This window comes from Anomalospiza imberbis, chromosome 20 (genome assembly GCF_031753505.1).
Source record: "Anomalospiza imberbis isolate Cuckoo-Finch-1a 21T00152 chromosome 20, ASM3175350v1, whole genome shotgun sequence".
Taxonomy (NCBI): domain Eukaryota; kingdom Metazoa; phylum Chordata; class Aves; order Passeriformes; family Viduidae; genus Anomalospiza; species Anomalospiza imberbis.
Window position 1 is genome coordinate 10678732 of NC_089700.1, and position 16952 is coordinate 10695683.

The 16952-nt window shown below is 45.8% G+C and overlaps 1 protein-coding gene across 3 annotated transcripts in view; it reads right to left on the bottom strand.

The window, feature by feature from the left end:
• Positions 1–330: 330 nt before the first annotated feature.
• The window catches only part of NOS2 (nitric oxide synthase 2), a 32355-nt gene continuing 15733 nt past the window's right edge, over positions 331–16952 (bottom strand). For 2 of the 3 annotated variants that reach the window (XM_068210714.1, XM_068210715.1), the window contains exons 3-28: positions 16432–16608; positions 15691–15787; positions 14985–15107; positions 14746–14894; positions 13148–13310; positions 12655–12746; positions 12156–12297; positions 11613–11752; positions 10894–11068; positions 10458–10559; positions 9676–9870; positions 9248–9330; positions 8796–8940; positions 8467–8571; positions 8250–8299; positions 7974–8148; positions 7374–7506; positions 6911–6989; positions 6286–6464; positions 5519–5682; positions 4541–4751; positions 4115–4202; positions 3592–3713; positions 2539–2687; positions 1656–1850; positions 331–1130 (exon numbers count right to left, since the gene is read on the bottom strand). In XM_068210714.1, the coding sequence (XP_068066815.1) occupies positions 1050–1130; positions 1656–1850; positions 2539–2687; positions 3592–3713; positions 4115–4202; positions 4541–4751; positions 5519–5682; positions 6286–6464; positions 6911–6989; positions 7374–7506; positions 7974–8148; positions 8250–8299; positions 8467–8571; positions 8796–8940; positions 9248–9330; positions 9676–9870; positions 10458–10559; positions 10894–11068; positions 11613–11752; positions 12156–12297; positions 12655–12746; positions 13148–13310; positions 14746–14894; positions 14985–15107; positions 15691–15787; positions 16432–16608 (3514 nt within the window). In that variant the 3' untranslated portion in view covers positions 331–1049. The remainder of the gene's footprint in view (positions 1131–1655; positions 1851–2538; positions 2688–3591; positions 3714–4114; positions 4203–4540; positions 4752–5518; positions 5683–6285; positions 6465–6910; positions 6990–7373; positions 7507–7973; positions 8149–8249; positions 8300–8466; positions 8572–8795; positions 8941–9247; positions 9331–9675; positions 9871–10457; positions 10560–10893; positions 11069–11612; positions 11753–12155; positions 12298–12654; positions 12747–13147; positions 13311–14745; positions 14895–14984; positions 15108–15690; positions 15788–16431; positions 16609–16952) is intronic. The other variant, XM_068210716.1, reaches the window with a different exon arrangement.

Genomic DNA, 16952 nt, shown 5'->3' on the forward strand with positions numbered 1-16952 from the left:
CTCACCTTTTTAATATGCTCATCTAGCCCTGGTAATTTCAGAGAAGGAACTATTTCTGATGTAACTACAACGCCTAGAAAGAGCCCAAGGCCAAATACAACGAGGGCGGTTTCAAGCCAGTCTCACTCCCTGGTGCAAAGTCACATTTGCCCAGCAGTAACAAAAATGCAAAACTGATCATAGGCAGACTGTAACTCCTGGAGATGCCCTTGGCTCAGGGAGGAGCGCTGCCTGGAGCAAACCCACCTCACCACAGCCCCAGAGCTGTTTGTTACCTCTGCCTTTGCAGGCTGGAGCCAAGAGCAAGAAGAGGTTCACTGATCCACACGCTTTGTCTCAGTATAAAGGCAGATTTTATTACAAACAAATCAAGTAAACCAGAGCATTCAAATGTACAAAGTGCTTTGGAATTTTTGGAATCTTCCTGCTATAGGCTCTGTAACAACAGCAACAGCTGAGGTTCATGTACCTGAGTCCCACAAAGCAGAATTCCCCACTGCTACCTGCTGAGCAGACACATCTGAGGGGGCTGCAGCAGGTGTTGCCACTTCGGGACCAGCACATTATTATTTCATTTGCAAACACTGCTCCAGATCCAGGCACATGGCCAGACAACTCCCAGCAACACAACCATGCATTCACTTGCTTTCAAGTGAAGATAACATGCAAGTAAAACCAATCTGATATAAATAAAGTCACAAAGATACACAGTACATTTTAAAAAAAGATTTCAAGCTCTAGTTAACTTAGTACAAAACTGTAGATTTTCCTTGTATGTATAAAAACGACCAGATTTATACTAGCATAGATGGTATTAAAAATAATTTGCTGTTTCACTATTAAGATAATGTATTAAAATGTCAGAATAAATAGCAACAAAAGTTAAATTTAATATTTGACATAATTAAGGCTGAGGTTTAAGAGTCAAATCCTACAATCTTATACACGTGCATGATTGAACAAGTGTAAGAAGGAGGATGTGACTCTTTGTTTTTTGAAAATAACAACAAATGTGCAAGTATTGTCTAAAACACGAGTGGATTTGTTCTTCAGCTGGTGGGTGGCAAAGCTCTTTTGACTTCATGTGGGAACACAGCCCCAAATATATCTTCATGGTATCGCTTTTGGCTCTGCAAAAAGAAAGGACACCCAAGAGATGAATGAAATGCTGCCAGCTACTCCTTACCCATCAGTTCGGTAACTAAAAGGCCGTTTGCATTTGTAGCACTGGTTCTGTGGTTGTAGATTTTGTCACTGCCGGTGAAAGGGAGCTCCCTGAATGCGAGGCACAAATGCACCAGGATGAGTTCTGATAACGAGAGGGTCTGAAAAAGCAGCAGCCCCAGGCACTGGGTTCTCAGTGATGGACCCAGGAAACTCCTGAACTCCCTTTTCCTCTGTTGGTACAATAAAGCCCAAGCTCCTGATGTTCCCAACGCCCTGCAGTGCTGATCCCCAGGACCCCCGTGTAAGAGCAGAGCAGCAATCCCCCTCTCACCCCGACCGAACAGAAGCTGGGCTGGCAGTCCCGGGGGCACCAAGCCGCTCCCTCGGAGCCTGCTCCCGTGCGTGCACACACAGGAGCCCATGCAGCCCCAGCCCCCGAGCCTGGCTGTGCCCCCGCGCTGGGGGGCACGGCCTGCGGTGAGAGCTACCTTGAGCTGCTGGAAGCACTCGTTGGCCTGCTGCCGGCTGAGGCGCAGGGCGCGGGCGAGCAGCGCCCGCAGCGCGCTGGCCACGTCCCGCGCCATGCGCACGTCCCCGCACACGTACACGTGGCCCTGCTGCCCGTGCAGCACCTGGCACACGCGGGCCGCCAGCTGGCCCTGCAGCAGGTCCTGGACATAGACCTGGGAAACACAAAAGCCGTCAGCACACCAGGCTCCCGAAACGCTGCTTGGGCTGCTGGCTCCTCTGAGTCCGTAGTGGGTCTGCGCACGAAGGCTCTGAGTGCCCTGTCTGCTCCAGCTCTGTCCTGCACCACAGGAAAGGTGAAAAATGTCTTCAGGTTGCCCTTTACAAGCCCAGATTTGGAAGCTGGGCCTGTCTCTTGATCAAACTTGAGCAGACAAAAACTCTTTTACATGCCAAAGTCTCCTGCCAGGAGAGCTAAAAAGAGGATAACTTTTATTCTGTTTTTTTTTTTTCCCAGTCAAGATTCTTCTACATAAAATTAATTTCCATGGTCACTGTGTCATTGAAATGGGGAAAAATGGCCAGTGCCAACTCATTTCTACCTCATGGGCTAATCAAATCCTGCAAAATACAAGGTTTCTGAAAATGTTCCAGTTCTAGTTCCAAGGGCTGTTTGCACTGGATGTGCCTCTCTATGGCAGTGAGGGATTATATTTATTGCAATTTATAGCACAGCTTGCTTGTGCTGGAGTGCACAGGGAGATTTTCCTTCATTTGAAGAAGCTCAAACCTGCTCACAGTTAACTGAAGCAAAATGCTAACATTTTTTAACAACCAGAGCCCAGATCTTGAGGGATGATTCTGGAGGAGTTAACCCTTAAAGAACGAAGGAACCAGCCTTACTTTCTCTTGGCCAGGCAGTCTAGAGTAAGCTGTGTAGACGTCTCTCAGGACTCCCCTCCTCTTCATCTCCTCAGTCTCCTCCCTGTAGATGTGATCCAGGTCTGGATGCCGGCAGCCGAAGAGCAAGGTCATGTCGCCTCCTCTGAGCCCTGGAACCGTGCGGGGCAGTGACCGTCGGGGAGCCCGGGGCAGGCACCGGCACACAGCACCGGCACACAGCACCACCGGCACACAGAACCGGCACACAGAACCGGCACACAGCACCACCGGCACACAGCACCACCGGCACACAGCACCACCGGCACACAGCACCACCGGCACACGGCACCGGCGCACGGCACCGGCGCACGGCACCGGCACACGGCACCGGCGCACGGCACCGGCGCACGGCACCGGCACACAGCACCACCGGCACACAGCACCACCGGCACACAGAACCGGCACACAGCACCACCGGCACACAGCACCACCGGCACACAGCACCACCGGCACACAGCACCACCGGCACACGGCACCGGCGCACGGCACCGGCGCACGGCACCGGCACACGGCACCGGCGCACGGCACCGGCGCACGGCACCGGCGCACGGCACCGGCACACAGCACCACCGGCACACAGCACCGGCACACAGCACCGGCACACAGAACCGGCACACAGCACCACCGGCACACAGCACCACCGGCACACGGCACCGGCACACAGCACCACCGGCACACGGCACCGGCACACGGCACCGGCACACGGCACCGGCACACAGCACCACCGGCACACACCACCGGCACACACCACCGGCACACAGCACCGGCACACAGCACCGGCACACAGCACCGGCACACAGCACTGGCACACAGGCTGTGCCCTCCACGAACCCACGCGACCCCCGCCCACGGGAACGGTCCCTGGGGACGAGCCGGCTGTGCCAGCGCCCGATTAGCCTGGGGGTGCCCGCAGCGGCTCCGGGCTGGCGTTTGTGGGTGCCTGTGGCTGCAGAGCCTTGTCTGCAGGACCGGGGGTGCCCCTGAGCCAGCCCTGCCCCGGCTCCCCGCGGGTACCTCTGTGCTCCAGGTCATAGAGGCGCTGCAGCCAGAAGCTCCTGAAGGGAGCAATCCCCGTGCCCGAGCCGATCAGAATGCAGGGCTTGGCTGGCTCCTCCGGGAGGTGGAACTCATTAGCACTAAAAGGCAAGAATATGTTAATTAGGTAACTGGTTTCTGACTGAAACTCATGTTCAGTTGCTTGAGTGACTGAGCAGCCCAGCCCGAGTGCCCAGTGTGAAAGCAGCAGTGGGGCGGAACTGGGTGCTCCTTGTTCCCTCCCCTGTCCTTGCTCTGCAGTGGAGAAGCCAACAGTGGGGATGGGGTCACAGGAATAGAATTATTTCAGAGTTTTCCAGTGATTTGTAATTTTACTAAATGTAAGGCATGGTAAAAGATCTAATCTCTGGAAGACAGGGAATTCCCTCTCTTCTCAGACCCAGCTGTTCAACTCACCAGTCACTTGAAAACATCCAAACAAAGGAAACCCCACTGAAGAAGCTGAACTACGAGCTGCTCTTACTTGTTAAATTTTCTTTACCTGCGGATGAAGCAGGGAACAGTTTCGTTGAGCTCTATGGTGTTCAGCCACGTGCTGCAGACTCCATGGTGCAAAGGCCCTTCTCCATCTAAAAGCAGAGCAAGGCAGAACACCTCTGATAGCACCCAAAAGCCCTCTGTTTTTTAAAAAGCACACTTTATACTTAAAATTATAGCTTTAAAATAAATGTATGTCTAGTAATGATTTATAAAACATGGATACACTAATGATGGTGCAGGATTTTAGCAAATCTTGGCCCAGGAGGAACACCTGCCCTGCAGGTACTATTCTGCAGGTATGACAACACAAATTTTTTATTATAGATATGCTTCATGCTGTATGGCAGACAGTTTTTTTTTTTCCTGAACCACAATGTAGTCTAAATACCATTTAATTAAGAGAGATATGAAAACAACAGTTCGTTACCTCTTGTTCTGTAGTTTACAACTGCAACTGTCAGATGAATCTCTCTGGCTGTCATGTCACAGGAGGAGCTGACAGAATAGTACCTGGGCTTCAGAAGTGGCAGCTGAGTCAGCAGGAAAGCTGTGGAGACCTCAGCAGAGGGGAACTCCTCCAGCACCTCCAGGATGTTTGGGCTGTTGTAAAGCTTCCATTTATTGTATTCTTCTGTGCTCTAAAAGCCAAAGGGCATCACCACAACATTACCAGGTCATGCTGAGTTCAGGAGAGCAGGCATATTTGAAATGTCACTTATAGATAAGATTCGCGCTTTACAATCAATTAAATATGCAGGCAAATGAACAAAAAGCTCTCAAAACTTTGCCAGGACCAATACCGGGGTTTCCTAAGAAATGGTTTAATTTTGAACACAGAAGCTCAGAACCCCCACTACAAAGTTCTCAGACACCTGCTGTCTCGGTGAGGATGCAGAAACTGAAGGAGAATTCATTTCTCAGCTCCCTGTCACGGCACATCCATGACATTGTGTAGTCCCAGGTCCTGACCCCTCCCGAGCCTCCCTGGACCTGGCAGGAGGAGCCAGCACTCACCACACCTGTGAGTCATTACTTAAAGCAGCATCCCTCTGACTCTCAGGGTAGCAAGTTCTCTGACAAAAACATCTACCAGCTCCCCTGCAGCTCCTCCACACGCAAAGTGTAAGGTGTCTCATCAGAAACCACTGCGAGGCAAGAGAACCAGGCAGGCAGGTGACCCACCCAGAACCACACAGGAAACAGCAGATGTTGGCTCCCACACCCAAGCTGAGCCTCAGACCCCTCCTTCCCTCACTGTGGTTGGCTTTCTAAGACCACAGAATATGTAACAGAGGCATAAAAATCCATTACTACAAACAATTCTTAAGCTTCTGCTCCAGAGTCAAAGGGCATCAGGGGGCCCAGTGGACAGTACTGCAAACAAAACTCCAGCCCTAAGGCTCACCTGACACAACACCTCCAGCCTCTGCTTGTCTCCTTCTGCTGTCACCAGCTGGGAGAGTTTTTTTAGCAGTTGTTGGGAGGGTGGAGTGGTGATATCAAGCAAGTATGTCAAAGCCTCAGGTAGTGTGCAGGCTGGAATCTTTTTGTGACTTGCCCAGTACCCACCTGGAAATGAAGGAAAGAAAAGGACAGTTAGCAACATCTGTGGTATTTGACAGCTGTAGAGCTTTGCAAAACTCAGTGCCCTTCAAAATACCCCTTCAAGGTGAGGATGCAGCAGGTCTAGACCACAGGGCTCTTCTGAAAGAGGTTATTGTGAGATTTTGAATGCTTTGTAAGGGGAGGATCTGACACAGAGAACTTCATGACAACAAAACACCACTTGGAAAGGCACAGTCTTTCACTTAGGGAAACCATCTTCCCGTGTTCCAGAATCCTATAATTGTTCCTATTAATATGGGAAAGATGGGCAGGACATATATGTCTATTGTAGGACTCTTAGATGTAGCAATAAGCAAACTGTTAATTAATTTAATTGCAGTCAATGGCCAGGTACCTTGGGTACCTTTGCAAACCCTGGTGAAGTTTTTCCAGAAAGGGCAAAATCAGAACCAATAATTACAGGAATAACTAAAAAGCAGCAATAAAATCCTATTGAAACTTGAGAAAAGGATCATAGAATCAAATTCAGTCAGCAAAAATTCTTAGGAATTTTAAAGGAATCTGTCCAACATCCTCTGTTGTTTTGTCTAAAGAGACCCAACTTACCATCGATGCAGGTTTCAAGCCTGACAGTCTGGTCAGCTGGAGGGGCATCCTTGACATGTGCAATAATGCCACGGACTAATTCTGCCTGGTTGCCTGGGAAAACCCCGATGTGCTCCCCGGGAAGGTAGTGCACTTCCTGATTAGTCTCACAGTGAAGTTTAACCAGAATGGTGACACGACTGGATGGCAAAGAAAGAGAAAGGAGACTGATCTTGGTTACGTTGACAGGATTTCCCTTGGATTGCACAGGAAAGGAATAAATCTGCAGCGGCACTTGGCAAGGGCTCCCGTGTGTTCATTACCAAATACCAGACCAGCTTAGGGCTTCACAGAGACTTAAACAAATCAGAGTCCTGGCATGGGAAGTACTTGTATCCAGACAAACTGGGTGCTGAAGTTCTGCCTGGTCTGTCCAGTACAGAATAAACATGCCTGCAATCAGCCAGTGGAAGTGCTGCCCCACTGCAGACTGCGCAGCTCACATGCTGCTACTAAGGACACTACCAAAAATCCAGTATCTTTTGTAATAACTGCAGGGAGAAGATGTTTATAACCAGGCACTTCAGATGTTTAAGATTTTAATAAAATGTAGTATTGCAATATTCAAAAGAATGAGGTAGCATACCTGGACTTCAAACTTTGAAGATTCTGCCTAAATTTCAGCTTCATGGGAATTACATCCTTGGCATGAATGTTTGCAAGAGCTGGTGAGAAAAGAGGATATGACTCTTGGTAACCTTGTGATTAGGTTTGTTTAAAATGTCTTCAAATGATATGGAGAACTGAACCACGCTTGCCCTAGAAGGTGACCAGCCATCAGTCAGTTGTGTGTGCCCCATTCCCTGACTAAAAGCAGTTCATCCCAGCTTTTGTTCCTCTGGGGCTGTCCAAATGTGTGATAGTTCCAGTGTTATTGTGCTGGAAAAGGTAACTTATTCAATGTGAACCAGTGTCTTTTTAAATCTGACCATGTACTTCATTATATGCATTCTACCATCCAGCAGGGCCAGGAGCACTTCTGAAAAGCCTTCACAGTGCAGCCCCTCTGAAGCAGCAAAGGCAGAGGGAGGGGAAGGTGGGAGCACTACCTTTAGCCAGGTCCATGGGCTGGGAGTCATGCACTAGCCTGTAACTGGTAGGGTCCCACCTTTCCTCAGAGGTGTAGATCTTAGGCAACTGAATACTGTGTCTCCCACGGACGTTAAGAGTGTCACAGGCAGCCTAGGTAAAAAACACACAAAAATAAAGGCTATTCACACTAAAAAAAAATATTCTTAGCATTGTCATAATTCCAATAAGGAGCTAACAGTTTCACAGATTGCTAGTTTTAGTGCCTCTGGTGTGTGGGTTCAGTGAGTTCAGTAAAGTTCCACTTCTATAACAGTATAGCCAAAAAAGATCCTCTGCAAAAAATCCAGAAGTTTGATGCTACACTTGTTCATACTTTAACAGCATTCCATCATTCCATTAGCCAAAAGGGTTCACGCAATTTTGTGTGGATATTAAAAAATAATAGAAAAGGGACCCAGTTCCCTCTCCTTGTTAGGCAAGCAGTAGAGAAGAGGGGAGTTCCAAATTCAGATATAAATTCAGACGTTTAGTTTCCTTCATTTTCTCTCATTTTTATGGGAACTGAACTAAAATGAATGGATGAGTGACTAGAATATGAGATGTATTTCTATATTCACCTTGAAAGCACTGACTGCCCAGCTGCGGAAGGCTTCTTCTTGCCCATTGAGTTCATCCCCTTCACCCACTGGAGTGAGCTGGGAAGCCCCGAGTTGGGCCAGTTTTTGGTCGATGGCATGAGCAAAGGCACAGAACTCTGGGTACATGCTGGACCCCAGGCCAAACACAGCATACCTGCAGAAGGAGATGAAAAGAAGATTGCTGTGTTATTCTTATGCTATATGGAGTGCTGAAGGACTCAATCGCATGCAAACCAAACAACAAAGTATTTTTACCTAATTTTATTTCTCAGCAGTTTCAGTCTGAGCAAAGAGTCCTTCAAGGTCTGTATAAGAATACATAAGACACTTAAGGTTAGAAAAATACTCTGATTTAAGACAGAATACTCTGATCTGAAAACTGATCCATATCTTACTGAAGGACATGAGATAAATGAAAGGTTTGTCTTTGGTCTTTGAGCTGAGTCTCACACACTTCTGAGGTGAACATTACCTTTCCGTTACCTGGAGAATCTCCATTTCCAAAAGTGCTAGTAACCACTAAAAGAAGTGTTTCTTTTTCCAGGTCACAAATATTGTACTCATCCATGCAGAGGATCTGGAAGGAATAAAGCTCATGAGACATTGCTAGCACACATAAGAACTAGCCTTAGATATCTCAGATGAGCAAACTTACACGGCATTATGCTAAATGAATACAAAATCAAAGTTCTAGTCCAACTCGTATCTACAGAACATTCCAAACACAGGTTTGGAGAATGGAAAAGGCTGCAGAAGCCACACTGCTGTCTCCACGAGGTGTGGCTGATTAGTACAGCTCACCTTGGTGCTGAAGGCACAGCTGAACAGGCTGCACAGGTTGTTGGCGAGCGTCTCCGACTTGCCCGTTTCTGTCGCGTAGATCACGGTGACCTTGGCCCTGGTGGCCACTGCCCCTCGCATGAGTGAGGATGCAAAGAGCACAGCCCTGGGAAAAGAACAATCACACACAGCTTTTAATGGAGCTACACTAATTCAGGTTGATTCACAAACAAGCTAGGAAAGACTGAGCTGGAGCACGGCTTTTCTTTGGAAGATGGTTCAGTAGCAACACACTCTAGACAGCCCTGAGCAAGAACCTTAGATAGGAATGTTACCTCAGGGTGGACAGGTAAGGCTATGATTCAAACCTCTCAAGTGGTCCCCACTGTAATAATTTTTTTAAAGTAGAGCAGAAACATTGCAAGAATAGAATATTTGGACAAAGCATGAAGAATCTTATTTGAGCAACTTACTTTGCCAAGATGCTAAACTTTATTTCTCTTTTCCTTGGCCTTCGGGTCTCATCATGCCACACATGTGTTTTCCATGCATCTACCTTTAAAAAAAAAAAAGTTATGCTTTAGGTAAGGAATGCAAAATAGTAAATAAACAATTTGTATATCTTTAAGGGACCAGATCAAATGGAATCTGTATAAACAATTAACTGAGTAAAAATATGGTATCAGTCTCTGTTGCATTAAACTGTGTTTTACTAAAGCCAGAGAATTCAAGAGAACTAACAGCACCTCCCACATAAAATAGCTCCTGTCTGCCACCTTTGAATCTGTCTAGTGAACTTTGATGAACAGGGCTTGGCACCCAGACTCCCTTGGGTCCCGTATCGCATCTGCACTGCTGAGGTTGTCTGCTAGAGTCGGTTTTTCTTTTTGATGATGTGTACCTGGTAGTAATAGAAGGGAGTGAGGACATAGTTCAACATCTCCTGGTGGAACACGGGGGTTATGCTGCCTGACATGGGAGGCACAATCCACACCCAGTCTGCCGGGCAGCCGCCCCGCGCGCGGTACTCGCTCTGCATGTACTTCAGGAAGGACTCGGAGGCCGAGTGGTGATCCATGATGGTTACGTTCTGTTTCTAGAGCAATGGCAAAAAGAAAAGCATGCATTAAAAACACTATTCTGCCCTTCTACCTGCTGTAGCTAAAGTAATCCTCTTGCTTTGGTCAATATTTCAAGGACTTTACTCAGAGTAAAGGGAGTATTTATGGGATATAAATACTATCAGCAGTTACTATAAAGATAGAGATTGAGATGAGGGCCTTTGATTAAGAACTCTTATCTTTCCTTTAACATCAGCATTTTACCTCTGCAGCACTGGGAGTGCATGCTGCAAAGCCTCTGACTCACTTTTACCCACTTTTCATATTGTCATGATATGTTAAACTGGAGCTGAAAATAAAATATATTAATCCAAGGGCTTTACATAGGTGTAGAAACACATAGATAAATGTGTTGAAAGGATGGAAAATCTTGCCCTTAACTTCCTTTGCTTCTTTCTCTTCCTTCTGCTTTACCTGTGAGGAAATATGGATTCCTCTACTTTCTCAGGTGAAAATAAAGAATAACTCTATTGGAATCAGAATGCCATCTCCATTGAGTGAGAAGAAGAAGGGACAGTGTGAGTGTTCAGTGTCTTTCCAGATCCCACACTCAGTGGCTTACCTGGAAGCTGTGAAGCACAGCCACATTGATCTCTACAACAGCTCGGTCCTTCCATAATGATGACAGTTTATTTGTTTCCAGTCCCATTCTCCTCCCTACCTCCTACATGTGAAAAAAGAGAGAAAAGAGAAAAGCAAATTTACTATATGGAACTTAGACCCCATGATTTCTCAACCTCATCAGCTTTGTATCAGGAAAAGGTTGTGCAGAAGGGGAAAGAGTGAGTCTCATGCCGGGGAAAGATGGCAGCAGAAACACCTGAGATTAAAGGTAAACTGGAAATTTGGAGTTCTGGGTCTGGAGGATGTTCCAGCTTCACAAAGCAGGAAGCGGTTCTCTCCCATCCCAGTGAACACTGATAGTGTCTCTTTTCCAAAACCTCCTCACCAAGTTCCCTCCCCTTGCAGGCCAGCCCAGCTGCCCTGCAGCAGGTCACCTTCAGGACGTTGTAGCGCTGAGCGTCGCAGAAGTCGCGCACTCCAATCTCTGTCCCCATGTACCAGCCATTGAAAGGGCACGCGGTGAACTCCAGCCCTCCCACCTCCAGCAGCATGTTGGCCACGGCAGGCAGCGCGTACCACTTCAGGTCCAGCTCCTTAAACCACTCGTACCTGCCCAACAAACAGTTTGTATTATTGGTGTGTCTTTTCCTCGAACACCAGAAAAGCCCGGGAGGATGAAGAGTAGCAATTCTTGGAGGAACCCCTGGACCAGGGTCTGCAGAAACAGCAGTTTTCAGTGCAGTATTTGGGATTCACCAGCTAGAGGAACTGCAGAACCGTATTACAAAGTTCTGCAATCTGCAGGCCAGTCCCAAAGCAAACAGAAAGAAAAAAGCAATGAGAGAAAGGCAATAAACACTTTATGAGTGCGGTGTTACATGTGTATTGCATTAGCATAAGAAATTAGGATTTTTAAAATTCTGAATATAATTGAAATGTAGATTGGGGAAAAAAGTTTTCCAGCAAAACAGTCATTTGTTTCCTTCATTTAAACCTCATTTCATTGTTCTAACAGGCATTTTATCTTTCAGGATGATTTACCATCATTTCATCCTGACAAAGAACTCATAAAACTACTGCCACAGGCGCAGCCCAATAACCTGCCAAGGTGAGGAGAGGCAAAAATGCAATTATCTAAATCTTGTGTGCTTACTTTGGATGCTCCATTGGCACTTGGAGGACAATTTCTGGAGGCAATTCAAATATTTCTGGGTCTTGGCCATTTGCTTGGAGAACAAGTGGAAGTACATCAAAGCGGCCATATTTCGGCTTCCACCCAAGCTCGATGCACAACTGCAAATACAGAAAGCACATTTTGTGTTCTTTTCAGGTTTCCCCACCAGATCTGAAGACAAACAAATTTTAACCCTCTGAAACCTGCTGAGGTAAATTCTAAGTGAAAAAGGTTCTCTTTGCTATTCAAACAATGTTGAGCCATGCTGATGAAACACTGGTTGTGTGCCTGGTTGTGTCCCCTGACAGTATTAGCTCACCCTGTTCTAAGATGGAGGGCAGCACTTTTATATCAGAACTGTAGGAAATCATTGTTCCAGCCTGCACCTGGAACTTTTGGGGCAGAACATCCCGTTCACTCCTCACCTCCCTAGCACTCTGCATAAACATGGGAGGAAGGAGCCCCAGGGAGGTGGGTTAGCCAAGATGGGAAGCAGCTGCAGTGGTGAGTTTGGAGCTGTACCTGAGTGAACTCCACAGTGGCAGGGTCTCCAAGGACAGAGCCATCTGGCATTTGGTAGCCAGCGTAGCGGATCAGCTGGCTGTTCCACACACGGAAATCGTGCTGCCCGTCCGTCCTGTGCGGGAACACCGTGATGGCAGACCTGCCGGGACAGAGAACACATCCTCACCATTCACACAGAAACCGGTACCAACAGAAAGTGCTTTACGTTTATAAAATGAACATCAGTAGAAATAAAATCATTCATCCTCTTCACCCACCTCCCCAAACCTTCAAGTCATCTCTTTTCCCAAGGAATTGAAAAAGGTTTTGTAACATCAGCCATGAAAGTTATAAATTTTCAAGATGGTTGATAGAACACATGAGAGGAAACTATAAGTACCAGGAAAATTAAGAGCAGAGACAAGTTGTCAAAATGTTTAGACAGACCATTTCATGTGTTTTTGATGCCAGATCTGGATGTGATTTTCGTTGTTTAAAATTAAAATTAGAGACTTACCTTATATTACCATTGTTTGTGGCATACTGAATATGATGACAGATATGCTCAAACATTTCCTTGGCTGTTTTACAGTCTCGTGCATCAAACACCTGTGTGTTTCCAACAGAAATGTAAAGAAGAAGACTAATTTTGAAACAGTAATGCAAAGTTGTTATTTTTCCTATGCACTTAAGGAATGGAAAGATTGTGGCTCCACTAGGAAAGGTTCATTTTTATAGTTCTTATATGCATCATTTTCACCCATAACAATCCACCAAGGACCAAAACATGTATCAGGTTCCATGACACACCTGGTTCCTAGGCTCACACTGCTACACATTTTCCTTCAGCCATGAAGCAGAGAACTACAAAGAAACCAATCTCCTGATATGGACAGGAGGGAGTCCTCCTCAGTCAAAACAGTGACATGTTCTAGCGTAGGAAAGGCCACTCTTCTGAGCGACAGCAGAGGACTATTTGGCTACAGCTTAGGTGTAGATCCACAGCTCACCTGCAGGTTGGACCACTGGATTCTCCCGATGCACCTGGGTGCATTCCTCCAGGCCTGCTTGGCAGCAAAGGTCAGCTCCTCCTTTGTCAGGTGGTAGGTTCCTGTTGTTTCTATCTCCTTGGTCGCTGCTTCCAGCCGGCCCAGCTGTTCTTTGATTTTTGGCCTTTTGAACAGGAAACAGCCATGAAAAGCAACAATGAGAATTTCATGCAAAGCGCAGATGTTCTCTTTATATTTTGGCTTCAGAATTTAAGACTTGTCCTTATGGAGTGCAAGGACAGAACTTATTGGCCCCATGAGGAAACTAACACACTAGAAATTTAAGTAGTGACACCATCCTTTCACCACCCAATACATGCATGGATTGGCCACAAGCTATTCTGTTTAAGGTTTTGGTTTAAATTTGGATTTTCTAGATGAATTTGAAAAAAATCACAGAGAACAGGTGAGTTTCAGGGCACATGTAGGCTGAGAGTGACTGTCCTCTCAAAGATCCATTGTGTTTACAAGGCCACAGCTCTTCTGACTAAAGTAAGATTTTCATTCCTAAAGGGAAGTGCTGAGCAATTCCTTTGTCAGGGAAACCAACTCTAAAATTCTTGAGTTTGATAACAGAGAGTGAAGTCAAAACATTAGAAAATATTTATGACAGCAGAGACAAAAATTGTTTTGTTGTCTTACAGACAGAATGAAAATAGCCTGCACTGTCTGAGAGTTTTCACATTTTCAGCAAGATGAAAGATCAAGGGCAAGCATATGAGATAGTGTAAATCAATGTGATCAAACAGCCATGAGCAGAGAGACACAGGGATGTGCAAATGCAATAGGCTGGTGAGGACAGCCTGTGTGTAAGACAGGGACATTCAGAAAGATTCAGAGGGAAGAAAGATTTGAAAGGAGTTCAAAGTGTCCAAGGAAGTGGCCATTATGTGGCTGAGTCCCTTTGAAAGTTTGATAATGTTTTCTAATGGGATGACCAAACACTGAACTGTTGCTTGAAAGCTCATCATGTGGAATGTCACTGCAAGCCCTTGGACATCAACCAGCTGTTCCAGCACTTCCTGCAACAAGATGCCTCTGCACCATGGCCATTTTTGTGGAAACACAGACTCCTCTCAGAATGCTCAGTGAGCTTATGCCGATAGCACAGAGAAAGGGTGAGAAGCAACACTGGCCTTCCAATCTTTGGCTAAAGCCTTGAGAGGAACACAGAGAAAAGATACTTGGAGCAGCACAAACAAAAGTCATTATCCACACTGAGGCTGATCTGAGTGCAGCTAATCCCAAGAAAACAGAAGGTAATGCTCTGGCAGAGAGTCCTTAATGTACTGGAATGCAGCACACTCCAAAGGGATGGAGCTGAGGAGTGCATGGTCCCGAGTCCTTCCCTGTGTTCCCAAGATCTGGGATTGGCAGATGGAGCACACGAAGTGCAGTGACAGTTTTATCTGGCATTTTTAACAGTCCTTACATATTTTTGAATGCATGCTATGTAACAGGAGAATTACCAAGAGCTGTGAAGAAACCAAACCCTCCTGGAGGCTCACAGACAGACAGGTAGGTAGAGGATTGTATACCCAAAAATCAAGTTGACTTACTCTTTAAATGAACTGTAGTATTGCTTGAGGAAGTCTATTGCCTGAGGTAAAAGATCCTCTAGTGGAACTGGCCCATCTCTGGTACCTCTCACCAGGCCCTTTGGGGTCATGAGTGACCCTTGGCAGGCTTTGGTCTGGCAATTGATAACCTGAAAAACAATAAAATGTCAAAAAACAATGTTGCACTCTGCGTATTTTAAAATGAATGAACACTCCCTATTCATATTTCCATATATTACCTCTTTTGCAGTCAGGTGTAGTGTGTCAAGAAAGCTGGATCCATTTTCCAAGTTTCTTACTCTTACATGTCTTGGGCATCCTGATATTTGGTTTGAAACTTTGATGTCATTTGGAGGGAGATTCTGGGCAGAGAACAGATAAAAATGCATACTGTCTTCAGACCTACTGAATAACTTTCAGTTTCATTTTAGATTTACTGTTAACATCAAAATATTTCAGTTTAAACTCAAGAAACTAGATATAAATGTGATCTGCTCCTACATGATTATTTGACTACAAAACTACTGAGCTAATCTACAGTTTGATATGAAATGGGGGGAAAAGTATTTTTGTACTAATCAAGTAGAGTCTGCCACTGCAAATACGTCTATAATTTCAATAAGTCCTCTGAGTATCTCTGAGCATTATAGTCACAGTCTCAGGAAAACAGTGAACCAATTTTAGAGACAGGAGAGGTTTGTTACTAAAGGTTTGAAAAGGTATATAAAGGAATGAGGCATCCCAGTCCCTTGTGGGCTCACCTCTTCCTTTGAGTCTTATCAATGCTTCATTTTTGTCAGAAAAGAACTTTCACCCAAAGATGTCCCAGCAGCCCTAACCTCCTGCAACCACAGTCAGACCTCAGAGGAGAACGTGGAGCAGTTGTGAGCAGCAAGCACCACTCCTGTGAACTGTTACCATCAAACCAAGATGCTGGGAACAGACCTCTCCTCCCTCCCTGGCCTTTGCTGAAGTTAGGATAGGCAGCCTCTCCATCTGCTTCTTGCTCGGGTTGTGCAATTTGGCATCATCCTTTTCTGAGCTTCAATAGAGAGAAAGAACAGTCAGTACAAGGCAACAGCCTTTACGTTGGGCTGTGCTTTCAGCACCAGCAGGAGATGCTCAGTGCTGTCTCTGAAATATGCACTGAGCCCATAACCCAGCAGTGGCAGTGGGCAGGAATCAGTAGTAAAGCCATAGTACCCCCCTTCCCAGAGCACTGTGTGGAAGGAAAGGAAGGAAGGCAGGGTATGAAACCTGAAATAAGTTACACCCTGAAGACAGAAAGTTAAGATGCATGTGCAACTTATTTTATACAGTCTTGTGTATGAACTGCATCACAGGACTACTTCACCAACTTAATTACAGTATAAATAATCACTTTGCTATTTTTATACCATTCACACCTCCTGAGACTTAGAATACATGAAACCATGTTAACACACCAAATAAACTTAGGATTATGAAAGAGAAAGCAAGATGATTTATATCCTCAATGACTGTTTAAAGTTGACACAAGTGTTTAATGTTCATTACCAAGTTACACCACCCAGAGACCCACAGTTCTTTGGTTAATATCAGTATTTTGGAAACACATTACAGGTTTCTCCAGGACCCAAACCACTTAACATCTTCCCTTTTCAAATCAAAGATAAACTGTGAGAGCATTAAAAACCAGGATCTTACCCATGGATCTTCCTATTTTTCTCCACGTTGTTGTTGATATCCTTCTCTCTCGGGTACTGGCTCCTGGCAGCACGAGATTTGAACACAAACTGCCATGGGCACAGCATTTTGTATGGTTTTTTTGGTGGTTTTACTTCACTGTGCTGAAACCTTGTTTTGTGTGATGTGGGAACACTTCTAAGGACATAAAAAACCCAACAAGGTCAGTTTTTACCCAAGAGGGCAACTCCCCTTAACAACTTTCAGAAACTCATCCGCCTAACTGAGCTAACATCCTGCATTTAAAACGAAAATTCTCGATTCTTAGGCTAGCGATACTAAAACTAACACTTTGTCAGTGTAACGTGCAGCCATGCACTAATCTAAAACACTGGCAAGAGAAGTTCAGATGACCCCTGGTCATGTAAAGCAGCAAATATTGGTGTCAGAGCAGACTACAGGCTTAGAAAAGGGATGTGAAATGTTGCTGTGTTATTCACACAGTAATGAAAAAATCTTGAACATATATGAACCTAACCATT